Source organism: Stegodyphus dumicola, chromosome X1, assembly GCF_044657685.1.
Source record: "Stegodyphus dumicola isolate Sdum_Otavi_A_Nest chromosome X1, ASM4465768v1".
Taxonomy (NCBI): domain Eukaryota; kingdom Metazoa; phylum Arthropoda; class Arachnida; order Araneae; family Eresidae; genus Stegodyphus; species Stegodyphus dumicola.
In genome coordinates this window covers 43,520,177-43,544,943 of record NC_140780.1, presented here as the reverse complement: position 1 = coordinate 43,544,943, position 24,767 = coordinate 43,520,177, and the positions used below count along the sequence as shown (strand labels likewise).

At 34.7% G+C, this 24,767-nt stretch overlaps 1 protein-coding gene across 3 annotated transcripts in view; it reads left to right on the top strand.

The window, feature by feature from the left end:
- The window catches only part of LOC146993127 (UPF0462 protein C4orf33 homolog), an 88,898-nt gene that overhangs the window by 23,218 nt on the left and 40,913 nt on the right, over positions 1 to 24,767 (top strand). For all 3 annotated transcript variants that reach the window (XM_085808120.1, XM_085808119.1, XM_085808118.1), the window contains exon 3: positions 21,187 to 21,244. In XM_085808120.1, coding sequence (XP_085664246.1) covers positions 21,187 to 21,244 — 58 coding nt within the window. The remainder of the gene's footprint in view (positions 1 to 21,186; positions 21,245 to 24,767) is intronic.

Genomic DNA, 24,767 nt, shown 5'->3' with positions numbered 1-24,767 from the left:
CAGCTGCCCAGAGTTTCCTCCATGCTGAGTTCAAGGTGCGCCTTAAGACCTCACCCCATGCCTTTTCTATGATTTTTAAGCAATGGACAATGTCGTAGTGACTATTCCAAAACTCACGGAGTGTGAGTTGCGTGCTCTCTGTCACTTCGAAGCATCGTTTGAAAAGGTGCTTCGTGCAAAGCTTCTTAAAATTAGCAATGACTTGCTGGTCCATAGGCTGGAGGATGGAAGTGGTGTTCGGTGGCAGATAGAGCACTTTGATGAAGTCGAAGTCGGGATGTATCTGTTCTTCAAGGCCAGGAGGATGAGCAGGGGCATTGTCGAGCACAAGGAGGCATTTTAGAGGAAGACCATTCTCCTCTAAATATTTTTTCACTGCAGGTCCGAAGCAGCAATTAACCCACTCAACAAATAAAAAACTCATGACCCAGGCTTTGGTGTTGGACCTCCAAAAGACGGCGAGCTTATCCTTCGACACATTATGTGCCTTGAAGGCACGAGGATTTTCTGAGTGGTATACCATTAGGGGTTTTATTTTTAAATCCCCACTGGCATTCGCACATAGGGCAAGAGTAAGCCTATCCTTCATGGGTTTGTGTCCAGGAAGTTTCTTTTTTTCTTCTGTGATGCATGTACGACGGGGCATTTTCTTCCAGAAAAGCCCCGTTTCATCACAGTTGAAGACTTGTTGAGGGATGTAGCCTTCATCGAGGATTAACTTTTTGAAGGCCTCGATAAATTCTTGCACTGCTTTTTCATCGGCGCTGGCAGCTTCCCCATGCCTGACCGCGTTATGTATTCCCAATCTCTTCTTGAATCGTTCAAACCACCCATGAGATGCTTTGAACGTTGGGGCCTCTTGTGTTGATGTCCCTTCGCCTCCTTCGTATCTCTGGGCTTTTGCGAGGTCTTCAAAGATCGCAGTGGCTTTATGGCATATAGCAGCTTGTGTTATCGTATCACCAGCAATTTCCTTCTCTTTTATCCAAATAAGAAGAAGAGTCTCCATCTCGTCATTAAGGGTAGTTCTGTTGTATGAGAAGATGGTAACGCCCTTTGCAGACTTGCTGGCTTTAATGGCTTCTTTATTCTTTATAATGGTACTAATCGTCGATTGGTTTCGTCCATATGCATTAGCAATAGCCATGATGCGCATGCCACTTTTGTATTTTTTTATAATTTCCAACTTCACTTCCATGGTTATCGATGACTTTCTTTTCCCCTTATCACCACCAGCACTAAAAGCACATTTAGGACCCATGGCAAATAAAGTTTATCACAAAATAATATTATGATCACACAATCACAAGAATATCGTATGAACTGTACGAACGCCACGCGGTCTCGAGAAGGAGAGAACGATATCACATCGACGCTTTGTGTGGACTCGGTATCCTACGATGCCGTGATGCCGACCAATAGGAGAACAGGATTTATAGAGAAAGGAAGATGACGTCACGTCAACCAATACCAGAACAGCTTAAATAGTGACGTATTGAGGCTTGCTTAGTGACGCATGAGGTTTGCCCGTAGCGCGCCAACTTCAAAACAATTTCAAGCGGCAAGAGATATAGGGATCGCATCGCGAAAAACGTATCGTTTCGCGAGCACGAATATTTGCGATATTCCACTTCGTATCTTGAACACATCGTATCGTGAACCCATCGTATCGCGAGGTACTACTGTGTATGTAAATTAAAGCTGTCACTTATTTTGTAAAAGACTCTACTTTAGTCTATGGTAAAGGGAATTCATTTAATTGTAGTATAGCTATAAATATTTTGGTTAGAGTTGACTTTAGGGTCCCGCTTGTATTATTGCAAAATTGCTGTTTCATTTATCGCCAAGTTGCGCTCTCATTTATGACAACCTGAGTAGTTGAATGCTATGGAAACCCTATTATGACGTAGTTGGTTGCGAAGAATTTGAATCAAGGGAAAAATTTGGAAAGTATGTGTCGGATTTAGGGTAAGGGCTTGTGTGTGATGGATAAGTATGTTGTTAGTTTGTTGTTTACCTGGTAAATTGACTGAATGTAGTAAGATTAATTTGAAGTTTCTCTAGGATTTGGAATGAAAGGGAAAAAAGTATTAATTGACTGGTGTGTAAATGAAGGATACATTTACCATTCGTTGGGAGATCCAAAGGTTAAAATTTCATGGTCAGGCAGTTTAAACTGGAGATTAATGCAATCACTTGCAAATCTCTCTTCCAGTTCATCATTTTGGAGCTTGAAATAGTGGTGCCTGGAGTGACAGTTCATGCTTCGTGATATGGCAGTGGACTCGCTTAGAGTTCTGAATGTTAGGATTTCATAAGCTGCCATATTTAAACTAAAAACTAATGTAAACTATGCCATGTACCACCTTTAGTGATGGGAAGCTCACCACTGTTAGAGTTTGGAGCAGTGGTGATGTATCACATGGGGCAACGAATCACATTACATTACTTGACAATCTGATGGGTGCCTATGAATACAGTGTCTGATTACCAGTATTAACTGGAGTGTGTTATGCCATAGTGAAGTTTTCCAATGAAAGCTCACTAAGTTTTCCGATGATGGTCATTCCTTCTAATAGGGACTTGCTTCCCCTTCTGCCAGTTCCTGCACATGTAACAGTGAACATGGGAAACTTTTTTTATATTTTAAGCAAATTTTAAGCATATTCTGTGCTGCCCATACCATTGCAACAGTTTGGCGAGGTCCCATTTCTGTTTTAGCATGATCGGGCTCTGGCGCTTTAGAGCTCATGGCATGTATACCTGTTTTGTTGACATACATAGTATTAAAGAACTGATAAACACATTGAAGCATGCTCTATGCATCTAGTTTATTGACAAAAATATTGAAGAATCCACATTAAGCATGTGGGCTCTTAGATCCTGGAGCTCAATCTTATTGAACAATTAAGGGTAGAACTAAAATGTTTGCTATGAACCAGAGCCCTAAGATCCACATCAGTGGCAGATGTGGCCTCTTCTGTTTTCAAGAAGGGCATGCTGTCAATATCATAGTTTATAGCAGATCCTGTCAATATTGATAACTAATGTTTGACTTGGAGAGCCATAAAATTTAAATGATACTGTTAGTCATATATGGTACACAAGCAGTAGAGTATCGTAAGAACAGAGATCTCTGTCTGGTCATTCACAGCTGTGTGTATTTACTCATTAAATGCTAATATTCATAAGTATCAAGTTGAAATCTTTGCACTCTAAGTCTAATTACATGCTGCTGTTCCTGCAGCCAATTTCTTTTTTTTTTTTTTTTTTTCGTTTAACAGACATTAATGTACAGTCTCACTGAGAAGCTCTATTTACCAGTTTTTGGAAGTTAAAGGTATTTATGATGTGAATTGCTATGCTCCATAACTAGCCCTCTTTACTCCTGAGCACTTTTGAGATAATTTAAGAAAGTGTCTGCTATATGTCCTTTCTCAAGACTGTATATGAGATGGGTTGAGTAATATGTGGCTTTTGCTTCTTCGCAAGGCCTCTTGTAGTCTAATTAACAGAAGTTCTTGATTTTCTCTTAACTTAGGATTGCTTTTAGGAGAACATAAAATGCATAGTAAAACAAGTTTCTGTAATTATTCTTATAAAATGTTGATGATTTAAAAAGTCATTGTTTTGTCAGAAGAAATCAAATTGAAGACAGCGTGAAGGATACTTTACTGTCGTCTAGAGCTGTGAAAAATTTCAAGTTTTTAGCCTTCTTTTCTTTTTTTTTCTTATCTTTTTCATTCCCCCCTTTTTTCTCTTAAGCAGTAAAACGTTTTGATTATTAATTACTAAAGAATTCTAAGAAAAGTTTCCAAGAAGAGACTGGGCTGGTGCTAGGCATTTTACTTCCTGGCGCAATGTCTCCTAGTCCTAGATTTTGTCATCCGGAGCCTCCCCAAACTATCTAAATTTTGCCACCCCTAATTTCTGTAGCCCAGTGTGACTGCACTGGTTGTAATGGCTCTGGTGCCAGCCCTGTGAAAAGAACTAGATTTCGTTCTTTAAAGTGCAATTCCATAGAGCTCTGTGGAATACTTTAGCATGGTGGTGTATTTAATTGGTGTATTTAATTATGGCAAAGCACACGAGGGCTATCTGCCGAAGGGGAGGGATGCCTTTCGTGGAGGACTTTCTAAGGGAAACTGGCTCGTATCCACGTTACACATGGGGAAAACCACGAAAACGCCCATGCAGCCAGCCCGTTCGCAGGATTCGAACCTCGGACCGAACTACCAGTGTTCAGCGACTTTACTGCTCGGCCGCTGGTGGGCTTACTTTAGCATGGAAGAAAATAAAGAACTTTTGGCCTTCTTGATTATATTGTCCAAGCCTGTTAGACTCATAAGTTTTGGAATTTGAATGATTTTGCTTGGTTTGCAAATAAAAGTATAAATTTAAGTGACATAATAAGCGGAGTTCTTTAAATAAGTGACATAGAAAATGAAATGTATTGTGTAGAAAATAGTGAAGGTACCATGGAGCTTTGAAACAGCAATGCTTTAAAGTAAGTGACAGCTTGAAAAGCTTTGGCTATTTACTGTTGAGATATTTGTAATTCTTATTGGTTAAAAAGAAGTATAGCTTTCTGTCATGTCTGATGCATTAGCTTTCTGTCAGGTCCGATGTATTCTGAAATAATCCCATTCTATTTATATTTTCTTTATGTTATTTTTGACTGGCTGTTTATTGTGTCTTGTTTATGATTTGTTAAAACATGATCTGTTATTAAGTAATATATATGACCTCTGTTAAACTTTTTCACTGTCTGCGTGTATCTCTGCGTATTGCTCCGTAACAAATGTTTTTTTTTTTCGAACCATGGCATTTTAAATGTTCAACAGCAGAACGTGGTTCGTCAAAAGTTAGAATGCTCTGATCTTTTTTTCATTAAACCTTCTATACCAGTGCCATAATTTATTGTTCATTTTATTTTTATTTTTTTTTTTTTGGTTTTACGTGAATGATGGCCTTTTTCAAGCGGAAGTGAGAAGGAAGTTTTTGGTGCTGCACCATTTGATGGTGTTACTAATTTTAGTGTTTGGTGTCGAAGAGTTCAAGCAGTGTTTACTGCAAAGGAATTGGATACATTTTTAGAAACAGAAGCAAGTGCGGACAGAACTGCAGATGTTTTGAAATAAAAAAAAAAGCTTACGCCTTAATTCTTGCGCTTTTAAGTGATAATATTATTGCTTCTCTTCAATGTGAATACACAGCATATAAAATATAGAAGAAACTGTAAGCTACGTATAGTGCTAAAGGAGCAGTGAGTCAATATTTTAGGCATTAAAATTTGACTCACTGCTCCTTTAGCTACCATAAGAAAATCTAAAGATGTGTCAATGAGATAACACATTGACAACATAATGAAATTGGTTAGTAATCTATGCGTCTCTGGATCTGTAGTGAGTGAATCTGATGTTATTATTTACATTTTAATGTCATTGCCAAAGGAATATGAAAATGTTAAGGCGTCACTAGAAAATTAACAATGTGATTATTTGAGTTTGGATTTTGTTACAGACTTATTGATTCTGAATCCCTTATGTTCGATTACAAAAATGAAAATAAATATTCTAAACCAAATATGGACAACTCTGTTTTTATTAGTGCTTCTAAAGAACTGCCTTGTGCTTATTATAAAAGAAAAGGACGTTCTGCTAAATTCTGTAGAAAAAAAGAACTTCATCTGTCATAGCTGTGGAAAAACTGGTCATTTCAAAAGTGAATGTTTTGATAATCCTAAAAAGCAGGGAAATTCAAATAGTAATAAGTATGCATCACCTGCAATATCTTTTATGGCTGGAAATCTTGTGCATGATCAATTTATTATTGATTCTGGCGTAACTTCTCACAAGGAATGCTTTACCTCAATTAAGGCTAAGACTGGAACTGTTAAATGCACGTCTAAATCGGCGATGATGCAAAAGCAAAGTTTAAAGTTGTAAAAATAAACTTTTAACAAGAGTAGCAATAGAAGCTCCCTAAGGTTATGTGCTGTGCAGACATTGAAGACAATAAAAGGTTTTAAACTTAACCAATTTATTAACAATATATAGAAAAGTAAAAACACAATGAATACATTTAATGAATATCAGAAACTTAAAAATTAGAATATAACCATTATCAAAAATTTCATATATTAAATAATATTTTACCTGATCTCCAAAATACTGGCATTCAATACGTGAAAAACATATTCTAAACAGAAATTATGCTGTTTTAATGAAATTAGCTACACTATCAATAAGTCCATGCTTAATGGTTAAGAAGGCACCTGAAAATTAAATTAAATCCTTGAGAGCACTTAAAACCGGCCTAACGCCGCTCACTGTAGTTAAACACAAGGAATCACAGCTTAGAAAAACATCGCCGCTAACTTGTGTTAAATGCCGCCTTCATGAAGAACATGGATGCCACCCACGGCAGTCACTCACATTGTAGCCTCTTTTGAGAATCCAGGAAAAGTCATCTTGTAGACTGGAACCAAGGAACTTATCCAGGAAAATCATCTTGTAGACTGGAACCACGGCACTTATCCAGGAAAAGTCATCTTGTAGACTGGACCCATGGCACTTATCACCGGACTGCACGCATCGCAAGACGTCTTCCAATAGGGGCTGGAAACTGCACATCAAGGAGCCAAGAAAACAGGAACTAGAAGGAATGAGCCAGAGCGACACGAGATACTTATACCAAAAGTAGATATGACGTCATCTCACGGCAACCGATCAGCTATCGGCACGACTCGGCTTTCCAGATGACGTAACATCAAGTTTCGTTTTTGCATCTTAATTAGGCTGAAACAGTCCGTTCTTAATAAAAACAGTGGCAGTGAAAAACGAAGTAGAAGTAACTACTATATCCCTTTAAAATAAGAACTAAACTAGATGTTCTATATATATAACTTATGTAAAAGTTAGAATCATTTCAAGGAGGAGAGATGATGCAGAAAAAGGGTTACAATAGGTCATATTTTCCAACAAATGCCCTCCACATCATCATCTTCGACCTGAAATAAAACTGAACGCCAGTATCTTTACAAAATTCAGAACAAAAATAAATAAATATCACAACTCCATTCAATTCAGAAATTTTTAAGAAAAATTTTCCTTTGGGAACATCTTATCCTATTTTTCAAAATTTTACCATAACAAGAAAGTCCAACATGTTACAAAACAATACAAAGACATATGTATGATCATACATTCAATGCATTTACCCAGGGCCCTGGTCAATCATACAACATTCTACACTATACAGTTTTACATTATCTAATACTCATCATAATATGACTTATAACATATTATTTTCAACTAAACAAAACTCTTAATTTAAAATTAAGTACACACAAAAACAAGTTTCCCAAGAAAATTGCTCCACAAAATCTTATCAAGTTATGCTTAGTCAGCGGTTTTGTCATGGGATCAGCCAGATTATCTTTACTTGGAACATATTTTAGATAAGAAATTTCCCTGTTCAATAGATCACGAATGAAAAATAGTTTTACATCTATATGTTTTATCCTTGAGTTTTCAATGGGTGATTTTGTAAAACATATAGCAGCCATGTTATCCGCAAACAATATTGGTTTTGAAACATAGTTACTTGCAATCTTAAACTGAATGCATTCATCCAAAATGTTTTTAAACCAAACTAATTATTTTGCTGATTCAGTCATGGAGATAAATTCAGCCTCCATAGTAGACAAACTCACTCCCTTTTCTTTAAATGTACACCAAGATACAGGTGATTCTCCCAACAAAGCTATTTGTCCACCAATAGACACCATATCATCCCTGCTTGAAGCAAAATCCGAATCTGAATATATATTGAGCTTCAGTTCCTTGCATACCAGTTTAAGTTTGTGATGTCTGGTATTGGAAACGTATCCAAAAGTTTAAGTAATCCTTCCCAGTGAAACTTACCAGGATTGCTTTGAAACTGAGAAAATATATTAACAGAGTAGGCTATATCCGGACGAGTACGATTGCAGAGAAACGAGAGACATCCCAAAACATTTCTATAAGGATAATTCATCATTTCAGTCGTTTCTTCTTGTGTACTGGGACTTTGAGACTTTGAGTATTTCACACCTTTAACTATTGGAAGGGAAGTAATTTGTATTTTAAGACTTGAATCGATCAACTATGTCTTCTATATATAATTGCTGATGAATCAAAACACTATTGTTCTCATATTCAAATTCCACACCCAAAAGCTTTCTTGTTTTACCCAAAATTTTCAAATCAAAATGTGAATTCAGGACTTTTAATATCCTTTTAGCCTGAAATTCACTTTTTCCAAACACAACAATATCATCAACATAAACCAAATAGAATGACAAAGTCTTTAAAACGATAGACACAATTACACCACTCAAACTTAGTAAACCCTAGGTTACATAGTGTTCTATCCAACTCGTAGTACCATAATCGCCCACTCTGATGCAGACCATACAAGGCTCTATCTAAACGACACACAAAAGTTTCTTTATCTCGCTCTACAAAACCCTGAGGTTGGGATATGTAAATTTCTTCTGATAAAGGAGCGTAGAGATAGGCACTTTTTACGTCGCACTGTATATTTGCCCATCGAAGGTGTGCAACTAAAAGAGAGAAAAAGAGCCTTATTACTGAAAAGTTGACTACAGGCAAGTAGGTTTCATCATAGGTATCATATTTAATTTGCTGATAACCCTGAGCCACTAAACGAGCTTTAAAACGAACAATGTTTCGAAATTCGTCATGTTTAATGTTGAAAATCCACCTGCAACCTACTGGAGTCTTGTCTTTAGGAAGTGGAACAAGATGTCATACCTTATGCTTTCGCATGTTGGCCATTTCCTCTTCCATTGCCTCTATCCGTTTATGCTTTTCTGTGGATTTCATTGCCTGGTTATAAGTGTTTAGAATTGAAACCTCTAGTCAGCTATCTTCGGTATATGACGTTGAAGGAGTGCCGGTTGGGTCGATTTCACCACTATAAGTATTGCTTCCCTTGAAATCAAACAAGGTAGGATCATACTGAATATTATGCTCAGTGCAAAATGATCGTAGTCTTTGATTAAACCCCCTCTCAAAATAGTACACATCCGTACGAGTGCCGTCTGGCCTTGGAACAGGTTTACGAAGCCAAGTTACCTGTCTCAATGTAGATTGAGTGTCAGTGCTAGGTATAGAAGAGGGTACACTGGTATCGATTCTTTCCTCTATTTCAGGAAATTAGCCAACTGGAGTATCAGTACATTGGAACTCGACCCTCTCTTCAGATTCCAAATCAGGAAGGGTGCCCAGTGCAGCTCCACTGCCACTTCTCTGCATTCCAATTGACACTTTAAAAGTAGCATTTAGGGTTTCTACTACATTTTGTTCATTTTCCAACCAAATCTTGTACCCTGTTGTTCGAACACTGTATCCAATCAATCGGCCCTTCGTTGCCTTTGCAGAGTTGTGGGAGACTTCCGATTTTCGACCACTCTCCCGCCAACCCCATTTACAATATATTTCTCCCAACTTGTTCTTATTCTTAAAATTTCTCACGATTTTTATGGAACTTGGCTTAATACTTTGTTATATGAACAAAAAAAAAGTGATTTTGGACGTCTGAAAGCAATTGAATTTTCTCTAGATTATATCTAAGACAAAACCTTTCGAATTAGATAACTTCTGCTTTGTGAGTGAAAGCATATACGTATCCAGAAACGTCGTTCTCCAGTTCTCCAATGGGCATCGTGCTCCACTGCGTGTCACCTGGCATATATTAACCAATGAGGACAAAGCAAGCTGTTATTTGGATGTTCTTTAGTTATTTCGGTCATTTTGTCCTGAGTTGTGTGAGTACACGTGCCTTCGGAAAAAGTTTTAGAAATTATCATCTTTTGTTATGTCTGCGAGAAAGGTGAAATACTCGTGTACGTTTCAAAAATCGTACACAGTTGACTTTCCTTCCATTATTTCCTCAAGGAAATGTAATAAATTTGCGATGTGTACCGCCTGTCATTGCGATTTTTCGATTTCGCATGGTGGAAGGGCGGATGTTCTCAAACATGTGCGTACACAAAAATACAAGGACAACATGTGTTGTTTTGAAAAAAACGAAAAATTAAATTTTTCTTCGTAAACAAAGGACCAAAAAGTTATTAATGCAGAATGTCTGTTCTCTGCCTTTTTACTGGAGCACAACCTGCCACTGAATGCATCGGATCACGCTGCAGCTTTATTTAGAAAAGTGTTTCCCAATAGTGAAATCGCTAAGAAATACTCAAGTGCAAGAACCAAAACAGGTGCAATTGTTAAGGAAATGAATTTGAAAAATAAATCTTCAGTTATTGATTGCATTAAAACAGCTCCGTTCTGCCTCTCTATGGATGGAAGCAATAATACCGATTCAAAACTGTATCCAATTGTTGTTTCTTTTTTTAATCCAGTCTTCAGAAAATGAGTGCAGTTTACTTTCTGTCCCCACTTTAGAAGGACATTTGACAGGCTTTACTATAGCACAGCTAATTATTAAAACTTTAAAAGAAAATGTTTAGTGCTGGATAATTGCTTAGCGCATGGTACCGATAATGCACCAGTATTGGTAGGCTTGAAGACTGGTGTTGCAGGCATCTTAAGAAAGGAAAATTCAGATTTGCAGATTATGAGGTGCACCTGTCACCTTTTAAATTTAGCAGCTGAAAAAGGGGCTGCTTCTTTACCAATAAATGTGGATGAACACATTGTTGATATTTAGTATTATCTTGAAAGGAGTTCTAAAAGGAAGGAAAAATTGAAACATTTCCAACAGCAGTTTACAATTAGAAAACTTGGATGAAGTTATGAAATCAGCTAGGATTGACACCCAGTGGAGTTTAATTGGAAAACTGAAAGATGCTGATGGAATTCTAAAATATAGTGAACTGTCTAGAATTATGTTTGCCATCTTGACAGTTCCCCCATAGTAATGCAGAGTATGAGAGCATTTTCAGTGTTGTTGCGAAAACGAGGACTAAATTTAGATCTAAAATTAGTGATGACACATTAGCGAAAGCAGATCTACGTGGTAATTGCTATGAACAAAATTATGAAGTTTCTTTCTTAAGAAAGCAAAATCTGCCACTGTTTAGCATTTGTATGAAAAATGATTAAATTTTTTCCCCCGTTTTCTTAAACGATTGCAAGTAATAAAAATGTTTTTTATGTGTAAGGTATTTTTGTGTTGCTTGCATTTAAGAATTAGTTACTATTTAAAGTTAATTCATTATTAAAAACTATATTTTCATCATTTAAAAAGTATTTTTAACATTGTGAAAAATCTCCCGATTTCTTAAAAAAATCTCCTGATTTTTGAGTGTCATAGCTTGGCAAGTATGCCTTTGGATCAAGCTTAGAATTTCTTTTAGCCTTTTGAATTCCCACATAGGCAATCGTTCCAAATGCCTTAAGGTGACGTACTGATGGTTTCCGCTTAGTATACAATTCGAATGGGGTTCTATCTTGGCCCTTATGACAAATTCTATTAAATGAATGTGCAAAATACATCACTGCATCTGACCAAAACTCGGGACTCATTCCACTATCATGTAAAATTGCACGTACATTGTTGAGAGCTGTTGAATCTCTCACAAACTCCATTTTGTTCCGGAGTATATACGTCTGTAAGTTTGTGCTTTACACCATTTTTATTACAATATGACCTGAATTATTCATTGTTATATTCTCGTCCATTATCAGTCCTAAAGTATTTCAACTTAAGGTTCAGAGATCTTTCAGCACGTGCTATATGCCTTTCAAATACTTCAAACACCTGACTTTTCTCTACAATGGGGTACACTACCACATAACGAGAATAGTCATCAAAAAAGGAAACGAAATAACGTTCACTATTCCTACTTGGAATGTTAATAGGTCCCCATACATCAGAAAAAAACCCTTTCAAGCGGTCTCTTCACTCGAATACCTTCTAAAGGTCTATAGGAGATTCGTCTTTGCTTATTGATTTGACAATGTTCACAAAACAAATTAGGTGAGTGTTTTAACACAGGAAGACCTCGAACTAAATGTCTGTTACTAGTCCTGACAATAGCACCATAATTTATATGACCAAACCAACCATGCCATAATTCATTATTGTTATGCTGAACTATGGATGCCTCAAATTTCACAGATTTGCCCCCCTTTTTCACTATTTTCGGGAATACATGATAGTTAATTCCTATCAACTTAGCCTTGAACATAGTTTCATTTTCATCATTAGTAACTTTAATTTGGCCATTTTTACCATAAAATCTCGCTCCATTGATATCCACCTTAGGTCCAGATATTAAATTTCGTCTTAGTTCAGGTGAGTATAAAACATCTTTAAACAAAATAATTCTATCACCGAATTTCATTTTAACAGTACCTTTCCCATGAATTGGAAAAGTTGCCCCATCAACAGCTACTAGCATATTCTCGTTCTTCACAGGAGAAAAGGTATCGTACAATTCACGATTTTTACAAAAATGATGAGATGCAGCAGTATCAAAAATTCAACTATCATCATTTTCCTCCAAATTGTTAACATTAGCTTGAGCTATAAAATGGGACTGAGCATGGGAATTATTTTTACCTTTACACAACTTGGATTTATTCTTACACTTAGGGGATGTTTTATTACTACTAGATACAGCTGAGGAAACAGAAGAAGCAGGCGAGGGTGATCTGGAAAAATTACCTTTCATTCTACAGTATTTTTGAATATGACTTGGACGGCCACATTTATAACACTTGAGCCCTTTGATCTGCATAAATTTAGGTTCAAAGTGAGTACTTTGAACTTCTATAGTCTTATTGGAATTTTCCCTATCTATCTCTCTTAAATTAAGACGCGTTTCCTCTGCTAGTATTTCCAGTTCAACATTTTTAAATGTGAACTTTTCATCTCTCCACCTCAAAACATTCTGAACTACCTGATCATATTTTCTGGAAGGAACCTAAGAAAGTGAAAACATATGTATACATCTCTTACAGCCTGATTAACATCAGCCAATTGTTCAGTTACCTGTTTTAATCTAGAAAAAAAGAAACTAATACTTTCATTTGGCTTAATTTTTCAATTTAAGAACTCTGAAAACAAGGACATATGTTTAGATCAATAATCTGGCTGGAAATATTTGGCAAGCGTATTCCATGCAATTACCAGGTCATCATTTCACATATTAAGTTTCTATATTCAGTGCTTACATTCATATAAATCAAAGATAACGCCAAACGACTTCTATTTTGATAGTTGGCAACAATTTCTTTTATAATATCCTTAACATCATTTAAATCAGGACATTTTTCAATATCTTTAACCAAAAGCCATGCATTTTTCTCATTTAAAACAAACTTCATATCTTTAGACCATGTAAAATAATTACATGCATCAAGTTTAGCAATATTATGCATAACATTAGCAGTAGCCATATTTGAATTTCAACAAAAACCGCCCCCCCCCCAGTCTCTTAAGTCCTAAATTAATTTTTAAACTTCAAAAGTCTGCACTACAGATAACTCTGGGGCTGGGCCCATAACCAAAATGATGCAAAAGCAAAGTTTAAAGTTGTAAAAATAAACTTTTAACAAGAGTAGCAATAGAAGCTCCCTAAGGTTATGTGCTGTGCAGACATTGAAGACAATAAAAGGTTTTAAACTTAACCAATTTATTAACAATATATTAAAAAATAAAAACACAATGAATACATTTAATCAATATCAGAAACTTAAAAATTAGAATATAACCATTATCAAAAATTTCATATATTAAATAATATTTTACCTGATCTCCAAAATACTGGCATTCAATACGCGAAAAACATATCCTAAACAGAAATTATGCTGTTTTAATGAAATTAGCTACACTATCAATAAGTCCATGCTTAATGGTCAAGAAGGCACCTGAAAATTAAATTAAATCCTTGAGAGCACTTAAACCGGCCTAACGTCGCTCACTGTAGTTAAACACGAGGAATCACAGCTTAGAAAAACATCGCCGCTAACTTGTGTTAAATGCCGCCTTCATGAAGAACATGGATGCCGCCCACGGCAGTCACTCACATCGTAGCCTCTTTTGAGAATCCAGGAAAAGTCATCTTGTAGACTGGAACCACGGAACTTATCACCGGAAAAGTCATCTTGTAGACTGGAACCACGGAACTTATCCAGGAAAAGTCATCTTGTAGACTGGAACACGGAACTTATCACCGGAAAAGTCATCTTGTAGACTGGAACCACGGCACTTATGCAGGAAAAGTCATCTTGTAGACTGGAAGCACGGCACTTATCACCGGACTGCACGCATCGCAAGACGTCTTCCAGTAGGGGCTGGAAACTGCACGCCGAGGAGCCAAGAAAACAGGAACTAGAAGGAATTAGCCAGAGCGACGTGAGATACTTATACCAAAAGTAGACATGACGTCATCTCACGGCAACCAATCAGCTATCGGCACAACTCGGCTTTCCAGATGACGTAACATCAAGTTTCGTTTTTGCATCTTAATTAGGCTGAAACAGTCCGTTCTTAATAAAAACAGTGAAACAATGAAAAACGAAGTAGAAGTAACTACTATATCCCTTTAAAATAAGAACTAAACTAGATGTTCTACATATGTAACTTATGTAAAAGTTAGAATCATTTCAAGGAGGAGAGATGATGCAGAAAAAGGGTTACAATAGGTCATATTTTCCAACAGGCGATTTTAAAAGTGGAAGGCATTGGTGATATTTGTGGCAAAACTAAGAAGGGTGTTGAAATAATGTTAAAAGATGTTCTTTACGTTCCGAAATTAAACGGGCAATTAATTCCTGTAAAAAATATTGAAGCAGCAGGTTTGAGCAGCGTAATTTTTAAAAATGAAATAGTTTACATTGAAAACAAAAACAAACGTTTTAGATTTGGTGAAATGCGGACAATATTTTAGTGATTTTTCACCAAATCTATTTACAGCTGTAGCAGTTAAGAATGGACACAGAAGACTAAGACATTGTTGTGATAAAAAATTAAAACTAATGAATCTTCCCGCAAAAGAAACTTTTTTGTGAAGTCTGAGTTCGCCCCAAAGTGCATTGCCTATAGGAAAGGTTCCTCGCATAAAAAAGAATCCAAACCATTTATAACTATACACACTGATATGTGTGGTCCAATAAAACCTCACACACTCCATGGAGAAAAGTATTTCGTGACTATATAATTGATGACTACTTGCAATTTATGGAAATAAGATTACTCAAAAGAAAAAGTCACATTGTTGACGACTTTAAACTATTCTTTAAATTGAATCCAACAGTCACAAAACTGCACTGTGACAATGCCAAAGAATATGTCAGTGGAGAAACTTTATGAAGTTGCTAAAAGAGCAGGTGTAAAAATTGATCCTGCACCTCCTTATACACCTTTTCTAAATGGTGTTGCTGAAAGAGCAAATAGAACTGGATTGGAAAAAGCTAGAGGAATGACACTTGAGGCAAATTTACCAAAATTCCTTTGGGGTGAAGCAGTACCTACAGCTACTTATATAAATAATCGACTCCCAAATAGTTCAATTGACAATCGTATTCCTTATATTCTGAAGTACGGTGAAAATCCTGATTTGACAAACGTGTGTATTTGGCTGTGATGCTTATACTCTTGTGCCACCATCCCAAAGAAAGAAACTAGATGAAAAATCTGTCAGAATGATATTTGTAGGTTATTCCACAATGGGATATTGTTTAATGATTCCAGAAACAAGACATATCATTGTTTCCAGAAATGATAAATTTAATGAAGGAAAGAAGAAAGTAGAAAATCAAAAATACATTTCCGATAGTTCATATTTGAGTGAAAATGACAATGGTGACATTAAAAATGAAGACAAATCAATTTCAAACACTGACAATGGCAAATTAAATGCTTCAAATAAGAAGGAGGGATAGAGAAAATCTTCAAGAGAAAAGAAACAAACAGTTGGGTGTCCTAATCCTGAGACTTACCAAGTGATGTTTGCACAACAAGACGCTCTGACGTTTGAAGATATTGTAAATCTACCACAAGTAGAACAAGAACTATGGACGAGGAAATGAAATCTATGGAAGACAACCACGTCTGGGATCAACAAAATTTACCCCCTGGTAAAAGAGCCATTTCCTGCAAATGGGTTCTACGAAAAAACAAGATGGAACTTATAAAACCAGGCTTGTTGCTCGTGGCTTCATGCAAAAGGAAGGCATAGACTATACAGACACATTTTCTCCAGTAATTAGTATGTGCTCTTTACGTTAAATCCTGGTAATTATCAATAATGAATGTTTACAAACTTTTACTTTAGATGTCAAAGACAGCATTCTTGAACGGTAAGTTAGATGAAACCATCTATATGGACCAGCCCAAAGGATATGATGATACGAATAGTAAGAAATGTAAACTTAAAAAGAGTTTTTATGGTCTTAAACAGTCTCCTCGACAATGGTATCAGAAATTTCTTAATTTTGTTATTAAATTAGATTTTAATCAGTTGGACTCTGAACCATGTATTTTCATCAGAAATCTAAATTGTAAGAAAGTAATTAGGGCTCTTTATGTGACTGACTTATTAATTGCAGGTTCGGATGTAAAAGAAACAAGTATTATAATATCATTGTTATCTAAAGAATTTCAAATGTCAGACTCTGAAAGTGTCTCAGAATTTTTAGGCATTAGACCTGTTGTTTAGATCAGAAACAATATATTGAAAAATTACTTGATAAATTTAAAATGTCTGATTGGAAAACTGCCCAAACTTCCATTGAACCAAAATCTGCAGTAGCTGATTTTCAGAAAGGAAATGCATTTCATGGCCAATACAAAAAAAATTAAATGGATCTTTACTTTACTAACCATATATTATAAGGCCAGATATTTTATTTGCAGTGAATTGCGTAAGCCAACTGCCGGAGCATTCTATTGATGTTGCCTGGTGTGCTCTAAAGAGAATTCTCAAGTACTTGAAAAACATCTTAAATTTAAAATTGATATATAAAAAGTATAATTTGGAAAGGGCGAACTTATTTTTGTGTGTAGATGCAGATTGGGGGAGGGAGATACTCAAGATAGGAAATCAATTACTGGTTACTTTATAATGTTTTCAAACTGTCCAATTATGTGGTGCTGTAACAAGCAAAAGTGTATTGCACTTTCATCAACAGAAGCTGAAATAATTGCTTTATGGAAAGGTATTCAGGATAAAAAATATAGTAAATGAATTTTCCAGTGTTAAAAATGTTTATGTTTTTGAAGATAACCAGTCATGCATTAAAAGTATTATTAATGAAAACTTTTCAGGTAGGTTGAAACATATAGATATAAAATTAAAGTTCACTTGTTAAAGACTGTTAAAGAAAATAATATTGAAATTGAATATGTGCAATCAAGTATACAAATCGCAGATATGTTAACCAAGGCTCTGTCCAAAACAAAATTCTATGAACTATTGTCATTAAGCTGTTTAAAAGATGTGTAATTCTTCTATCTTTTCTATAATGTGCAATTAAGGAGGAGTGTTGAGATATTTGTAATCGCATTCGTATTGGTTAAAAAAACGTATAGCTTTCTGTCATGTCCAATGCATTAGCTTTCTGCCAGGTCTGATGTATTCTAAAATAATCCTATTCTATTTGTTTATATTTTCTTTGTTATTTTTGACTGGTTGTTTATTGTGTCTTGTTTATGATTTGTTAAAACATGATCAGTTGTAAAGTTATATATATGACCTCTGTAAACTTTTTCACTCTCTGTGTGTATTTCTCAGCGTGTGTCTCTGCATATTGCTCTGTAGTAAATGTTTGTTTTTCGAACCACGACATTTTAAATGTTTAACAATTACCATAAAATGTGTATCAAAATAACTGGAAACAGGTTTTAAGTCAACCATTTTTCACTGAGACTTTGGGTACTAAGAAGAATTGGCTGAATTTTACTTAGTGTTGTAGAAAACTGCTTTATAAGCCATGTACACTTTCTTGAAATATTGCATTGAAACTGCAACTGTTCAGAGAATTTTATCAAATTGAATAAACAGTATTTCAAATTTATTCTTTAATAATTATTTATATAGCTTGTATCAGAAAAGGCAAAGAGAAAAGAAATGTGTGCAGCAGGAGCTCTCAGCTGATGAATGTTTATTAATATAGGTAATCCTTGTACAACATGGTAGTTTGGTTCCTAGAAAATGCCATGTTGTGTGAAACTATGTTGTATGAGACCCAGAGCCAGTGTAGAAAGGAGACTTATATTTCGAAAACTTATTAAAATCGAATATTTTTTAAATTCTACATAAACAACTTAATTTTTATTAAACACATATATGTATAAACAACACAAAACAAAAAATATTATATATTTTAATTTAAGCCAAGTTTAGTTTAATTTTCTTTGTTGTTACTGCGCAGTATAATCAACCGAGAACGTTTTTTTTGTTGGAATGATATCACTTTCACTTTCAAAATTTCTTTCTTCAATTAAAGATCTAGCATTTTCTTCTCTCTTTAAAAAATCTGTAATTTTACTTTGCTTAAGTTCTTACCAGGCCAATGTAAATTTCTCTATATGGAGATATACAGTTTTGCAGCTCCTTTTTAAATTTTTGACTTATTTCAGCAGAAGGCTCTGCACTCAAGGAAAATGATTCAAGATTTTCAGCTAAGCATGGGCCTTCATTTAATTTTTTAACATTAAATTATTAACTGCATGATCTTCATCAGTGCTAGTGCACTCATAATTTATTTGATTTACGGCTTCGAATGCCATTTTCATCAAATCTGCCAATTTCTTCTTCTGCTAATAAATCTTGAATGTCCTGAGTAGCCATGTCGACAAAGCCTTCGCCTCCGATCTATTTAGCAAGTTCGAATAAGCCACCAATTTCATTTTCTGACGATTCACGTACTTTTCTATTTCAACTGAAGAGGGCCATATCTTCTTCCAACATGCATTTAACATTGATGCTTTCAGTTCTTTCAGAGACAAAGATACGATGTTTGAAACTGAAACTTAATGTCTTAAAGATGAAAAAGGTATTCTTTAACACACCGTGGCTAGACGCAGACTGCCGACCAGTAGGGTGAGACACTTTTATTTTCAGGCCATGGAGATGAGGATTAGAATTTTGGAAGCCGAACATGCAGTTTATGTGTTTTTAGATCGCTTATTGTGACCTCATGTTGTTCATTTTCTGCTATAGTGAAGTTTCTTCATTATTATATGGTGATTGTGTTCTCTTGAGACTGGGTATTGTTTCTGTTTTGCTATTATGCTTTGAAGGTCATTTAAGGAAAAGATTTTCCTCCATTACCTGTTAAGAATTCAACAGTTTCTCTCTACCATGTGGTTCGTCTCCCTGAGGACATTTGTTCTTACAGGTACAGGATCTTGGAAGAAAACTGGCAGAACTTACGGAACAAGGAATCTTAAGTGTTAACCCTTTCGAGCCGGGTAGCGAAAACGCGTGCTTATCGCTGAGGCCGGCAGTGTCTTACGCGAGCTTCTCTCCAGGGCCGGGGGCTTTTTTGCTACTAAGCCTAAATCCATGAAATTTCCAAAGTATCAACGCATTGTTTAATAATGCTCTATAGAGTATTTAAACGGCTTTATAAATATTTTTATATATATACTTTAATTACCTTATTTCTTGTTTAAATGCATATTTTACACATTTTATTTTAATTACTCACCATTTTATGAATTTTAACATTATACATCTGAAAACTAAATATATTACTTAAAATTCTCTTTTCGTATGAAAAATTTGAAAACAGGGATCTACACACAGTCCTACGTTACTTTCCTTGCACTCGTAATAACTCATTTGCCGTTTTGGAGGATTTTTCCGGGAATGTGAACAAACGAAGCATCGTCGTCTCATTTTCTTATCAGTCTCTTCTGAACAAAGTTTTGGAAAATGTCTTTCAGTTATTCTTTCAGAATCAGTATCAGAATATCAGAATTTCAGAATCAATATCTGAAATATTTTACATCATTTCTGCTATTTCATGCTCTGTTAAACATTTTCGACGCTTCAACACTGCAACGGTAAAAACAGAAAGAATTCACATCTAACTAGATCTAATTATTTTCTAAAAACTGAACTGCAAACCGAAATACCCAACAGCGCAAATAAAACTGCTCTATTTAAATAAACAACTACCACATGCGAATAAAGTGTGATTTAAAGAGACGTCATAAATCACGCCATTCGGAAACATTTAGTTCCCCGTTTGTGTATATAATCAAAAACACATGTATGTGAGTCATGCTTCTCTCATTTCGAGTAGAAGGTCTAATGTACATGTATCCGAAACCATATGGACATACAGTGCCATCTTGTGGCAGAAATTATAGTTTGAAAAACATTCCAAAGTACTGGCACGTATACGTGACAGTCGGTAGCACACGGAAAAATGCTCTGTCACGCCTGCGTGTCGGCCGGTAGATAAGTGTGTTCGTTGCTGGCACGTATACGTGACAGTCAGCGCGAAGGGGTTAAATGACTATATGGGTTCTTTGCTCAACATAAAAAATCTTTCTGCGGAATTCATTAAATTTCTTCGGATTGCTTGGGCAATTTTCTTATCGTGTTATAGGAGGTTTATTGCAATTTATGAATCGTGTTATAGCAAAACTGTGTTACAGAATGCCCTGTTGTGTAGGAGGGCTACCTGCATTTAACAATGTTTTTACCTGAATCATTTTGCACAGTGAAGTTTTTGATAAATTTTCCTGATTAATTTTGTTTACTTTACTGCTCATTGTTGTGCAGCTATTTTGAAAAATAAAACAATAAAATAATTTTTCTACCTCCATTTACTATATCTATTTAATATTATTTAATTTAATCTTCATTTAACCTTATTGCCAAATCTCAAATGTATTTACAAATAAAGTTTGATGTATTCTCTTTTTGATTTTCCCTTTCTCATTTCTATGCACATCATACCATAGCATACAGTTTCATGCATTTATTTATTTGATTCATTAGAGAATCAGAGTTTTACTAGTTTGACATACAAACTAAAACATTATTTAGATAATCTTCGAAGTATCAGTTTTGATTTAAAATAAATGTGCTAATATTTTTCATAATTGCATGTTAGTTGTTACATTTTATGCTCTGATCTAGAAGTGTGTGTTACTTAATATGTATATATAGTCTTAGATGTTTATTTACAGTTGTGGCAGCATTCTTCCGTGGGGAAGAGGACAAGTATTTAGAAGTTGAAGTATCTCCGTAAGTGAAATATTTGTAATTACTTTTAAAGTTTTTGGTTCATTTGTAAATTGTAATGTGGGGCTTCTGATCTCACAGTTAATATAATTTAGAATGTACTGAAATTTCACTTCAAGATTCACGGGTTAAGGTTCCTTTATTTATAAATCTAACCTAGACTTATTATAAATTCAAGCAGTAGAGACTAGCTAAAACTGATCAAAGTGTCAAAACCTTTTTAGAAATTATTTCTTCTCAGTGAGATTTGGGAGTTTATTTTCTGTCCAAACTCACTGGATCTTCAAATTATCTGATTTTGAATTTATGAGAATTCATTATACAAGTTAGTATGTCAGATCTCATAGAAAATTAAGTAACTAGTGAGTATATCTACTCGCTAGTTGCTGAATTTTCTATGAAAATCTGTGCTTCACGGAGAAAATATTCTGAATTTCTTTGACACACATACACGCACACATACATAAATATATACAATATGTTTAAAAAAAATTATGAAGATTTCTTTATTATAGCAATGCATTTAAGTACTATATGGGGTAAAGCAAGTCTTGCATAGTGATATATTGCATATTTTACAAACGATAGTTCATGTTTCATCCATCTAGCACATTTGTTTCTGCTTTCAGCATCTAATCTATATTCAGAAGAAATCTTTTTTTTTGTTTTTTTTTTTTTGTTTTTGTTTTGGTGGATTTCCTTTGAATTGGCCTTTTTTAATGGAAGTATGTATTCTTTCTAGTTTTGAGACATCTTTCAACCATAAGAAGAAACTCAACAAATTGTGTATTGTTTCAACTGATTTCATCAAAATGATGGCATTGATGACTGATATCGTTAGCAGTTTATAGAAAACCTTTTCCCACCGTTTTATAGATTTTCCTTCTCGTACATGTTTGCCATTTGATCTATACAATCAACTGTACCCATAAGCACAGTACAAATTCTGAGATCCAGATTTATTTTGACTTCAGTGGCTCCAAATTTTGGAGTTTTCTGGATTGTGATCATTAATCTTGTAAGATAACATGTAGAAATTATAAAATTAAAGATATGAAATAGTAGTTTATGCAGCAGTGAAGTATTTATGATCTTAAAGGAATTAAAATTTAAGAAAGAAAGCTCAGTGTTATTTGTTTGCTTTATTAAACATTTCTTTCAGTATATGATGTTTAAGTTGCATCACATAATTTCTTATTCAGTTACAAAGTTCCTTTGCTCCATTGTTAAAATCTTGCAATTGCCAAGTCGAGAATTACCAGTAAATTGTCAGTTGAAATTTTTTCACTCTTAGCAAGCTCTTTGACACTTTCTTCATCCATAACGTTTAGAACCATACTACAGCATTTAAAACTATACTACAGATTTCAAGTAGTGTCTCATTTTAGCTCATTACCTCAATGCTTAGCTAGTGTATGCACTATTGGCGATGTATCATGAGATTGGCAACTAAAGACATGGTGTTTTGCTAAATTTTGCCCAGCTTCTGTCATGGATTGCAGAAGATAAGCCTGAATTACTAATCTAATTAGTTATTATAATTATATCTTAGCCTGAATAAATAAATTCCCACATATACATAAGGCTTATCTGAATAACAGATAATTTTTTTTTTCTACTCAGATAGCATTAAATGTAACCTTTAAGCCTAGGATGTTATTTACATAGTCTTTTTTTTTTTTTTTTTTTTTTTTTTTTTTTTTTTTTTTTGCATATGGAAATAAATCTTGTTTAAATTTCTTTTTGTCTATACACTGAAGGCTTCACAGTGTAGTTGGCTGAAGTCTGTAATCATCATCAAGCAATAAACATAAAAGGTTACCATGGTGTTTGGTATTCAGTTGCTAATACTGTACAAAGTCCGAAATCCGAAACTTGTCGGGACTTCGGCGATTCCGGATTTGGGATTTTTCCAGATATTAGATCATCAGTTTAAATCTAGTAAGATGGCATGCAGAAATTCTAAAATTAAAAATATGAAATTGTGATTTATAAAATAATGAAGTATTTATGATGTAAAGGTTATCAAAATTTTGAAAAAAAAAGCTTAATATTTATTTGTTTCCCTTAGTAAACATTTCTTTCAATGTAACCTGTTTAAGTTGCTTCGTTTTTTGTACTATTACTTTCTCATTAATTCTGTAGACAGACATAATCTCTTGTTTAGTTACATTGTTGAAGTTTTGTAACTGCTCTTTTGAGAATTCCGACTAACTTGTCAATTGAAATTTTCATGTTTTCAGTAAGTTCTCTGTCACTTTCTTCACTATCTGGTATTTTCTGGATCTAGAACCATACTACAGATTTCGCCATTCATTACTTGATTGATGATTGAGAAGCATTGTCATCACAATGAAAAACTTCTTTTATACCGTCTTCATTTATTACTGCTTCACCACATTTCTTTATAAAATCCGTTCATTATAAAATTTCACCTTTGTTTTTGCGATATCCGAAAACCTTTAAAATTAGCAGCTATCATCATCAAATTTCCTTCACTATCCATATTTGGCTATGCATCATGAGCTTGGCGATTAACGACAAGTTGTTCCCTTAAATTTTATCTTGCTTCTATCTCACACCAACACAATTAAGCCTGAATTGTATTAGTTTAGTTATTTATTATACTTATGTCTATTTCTTGCACATGCTTAAGGCTTATCAGAGCTCTGAGTAAATAAATTCCCGCATATACTTAAGCCTTTTTGAGGGCAGGTGCTAGATATCTTACCGCCTGATGCAGTATCTGTAGGTCCTAAATTCTGTGGCCATATGGAACCTTAGCTCTGGTTCTGGGTTTATGTGAATAACAAATCAGTTATTCTTAATACAAATAGCTGTAAATGTAATCTTTGGGTCTATGTGTATCATCAACAAAATCTATTTTTAGCATATAGAAAGAAATTTTTAGTAAATTTTTCCTCGTCACCATTTTTTAGTGCATTTAACTTAAATCTGTAATCATTGCCAAGCGTAATATCAACATAAAAGGTTACCATACTCCTTTATTATTCAATTACTAATATAAAAAAATGTTTAGGCATCGCTACATGAGTCATTACTCAAGTTGTCATGTGTTGATAAACATGAGGGGTTGAAAAGAAAGTATAATAAATAATGATTCGCCAGGTTGGCATCAAATGAACGATGTATCTATGTGGAATGTTTTGGTTTGAGATACGCAGCAACGGAAGCAAATTACTGATCGGGCAATTTTATGCTAAAATGATTGTGTCTACATTAACAAGGTATTTTATTTAGTGTCGAAGTGAAATTAAGAATTTTGACTCTCCAGATGTTTCATTATGCGCAAATTGGGGGGGGGGGGAATCAAATGCACATGCATAAAGCTTACCAGAAAAAAGATGGTGGTGGTTTTGAGGTTCGGATTTTAGATCATTCCGGATTTCGGACTTTGTATTGTATTAAAAAAAGAATGCTTTAGGCATCTCTGTGTGGGTAATTTATCAAGGTGCTATGAGGTGACAGTCACATGGTGATAAAAGTACAAATAATACAAAATTAT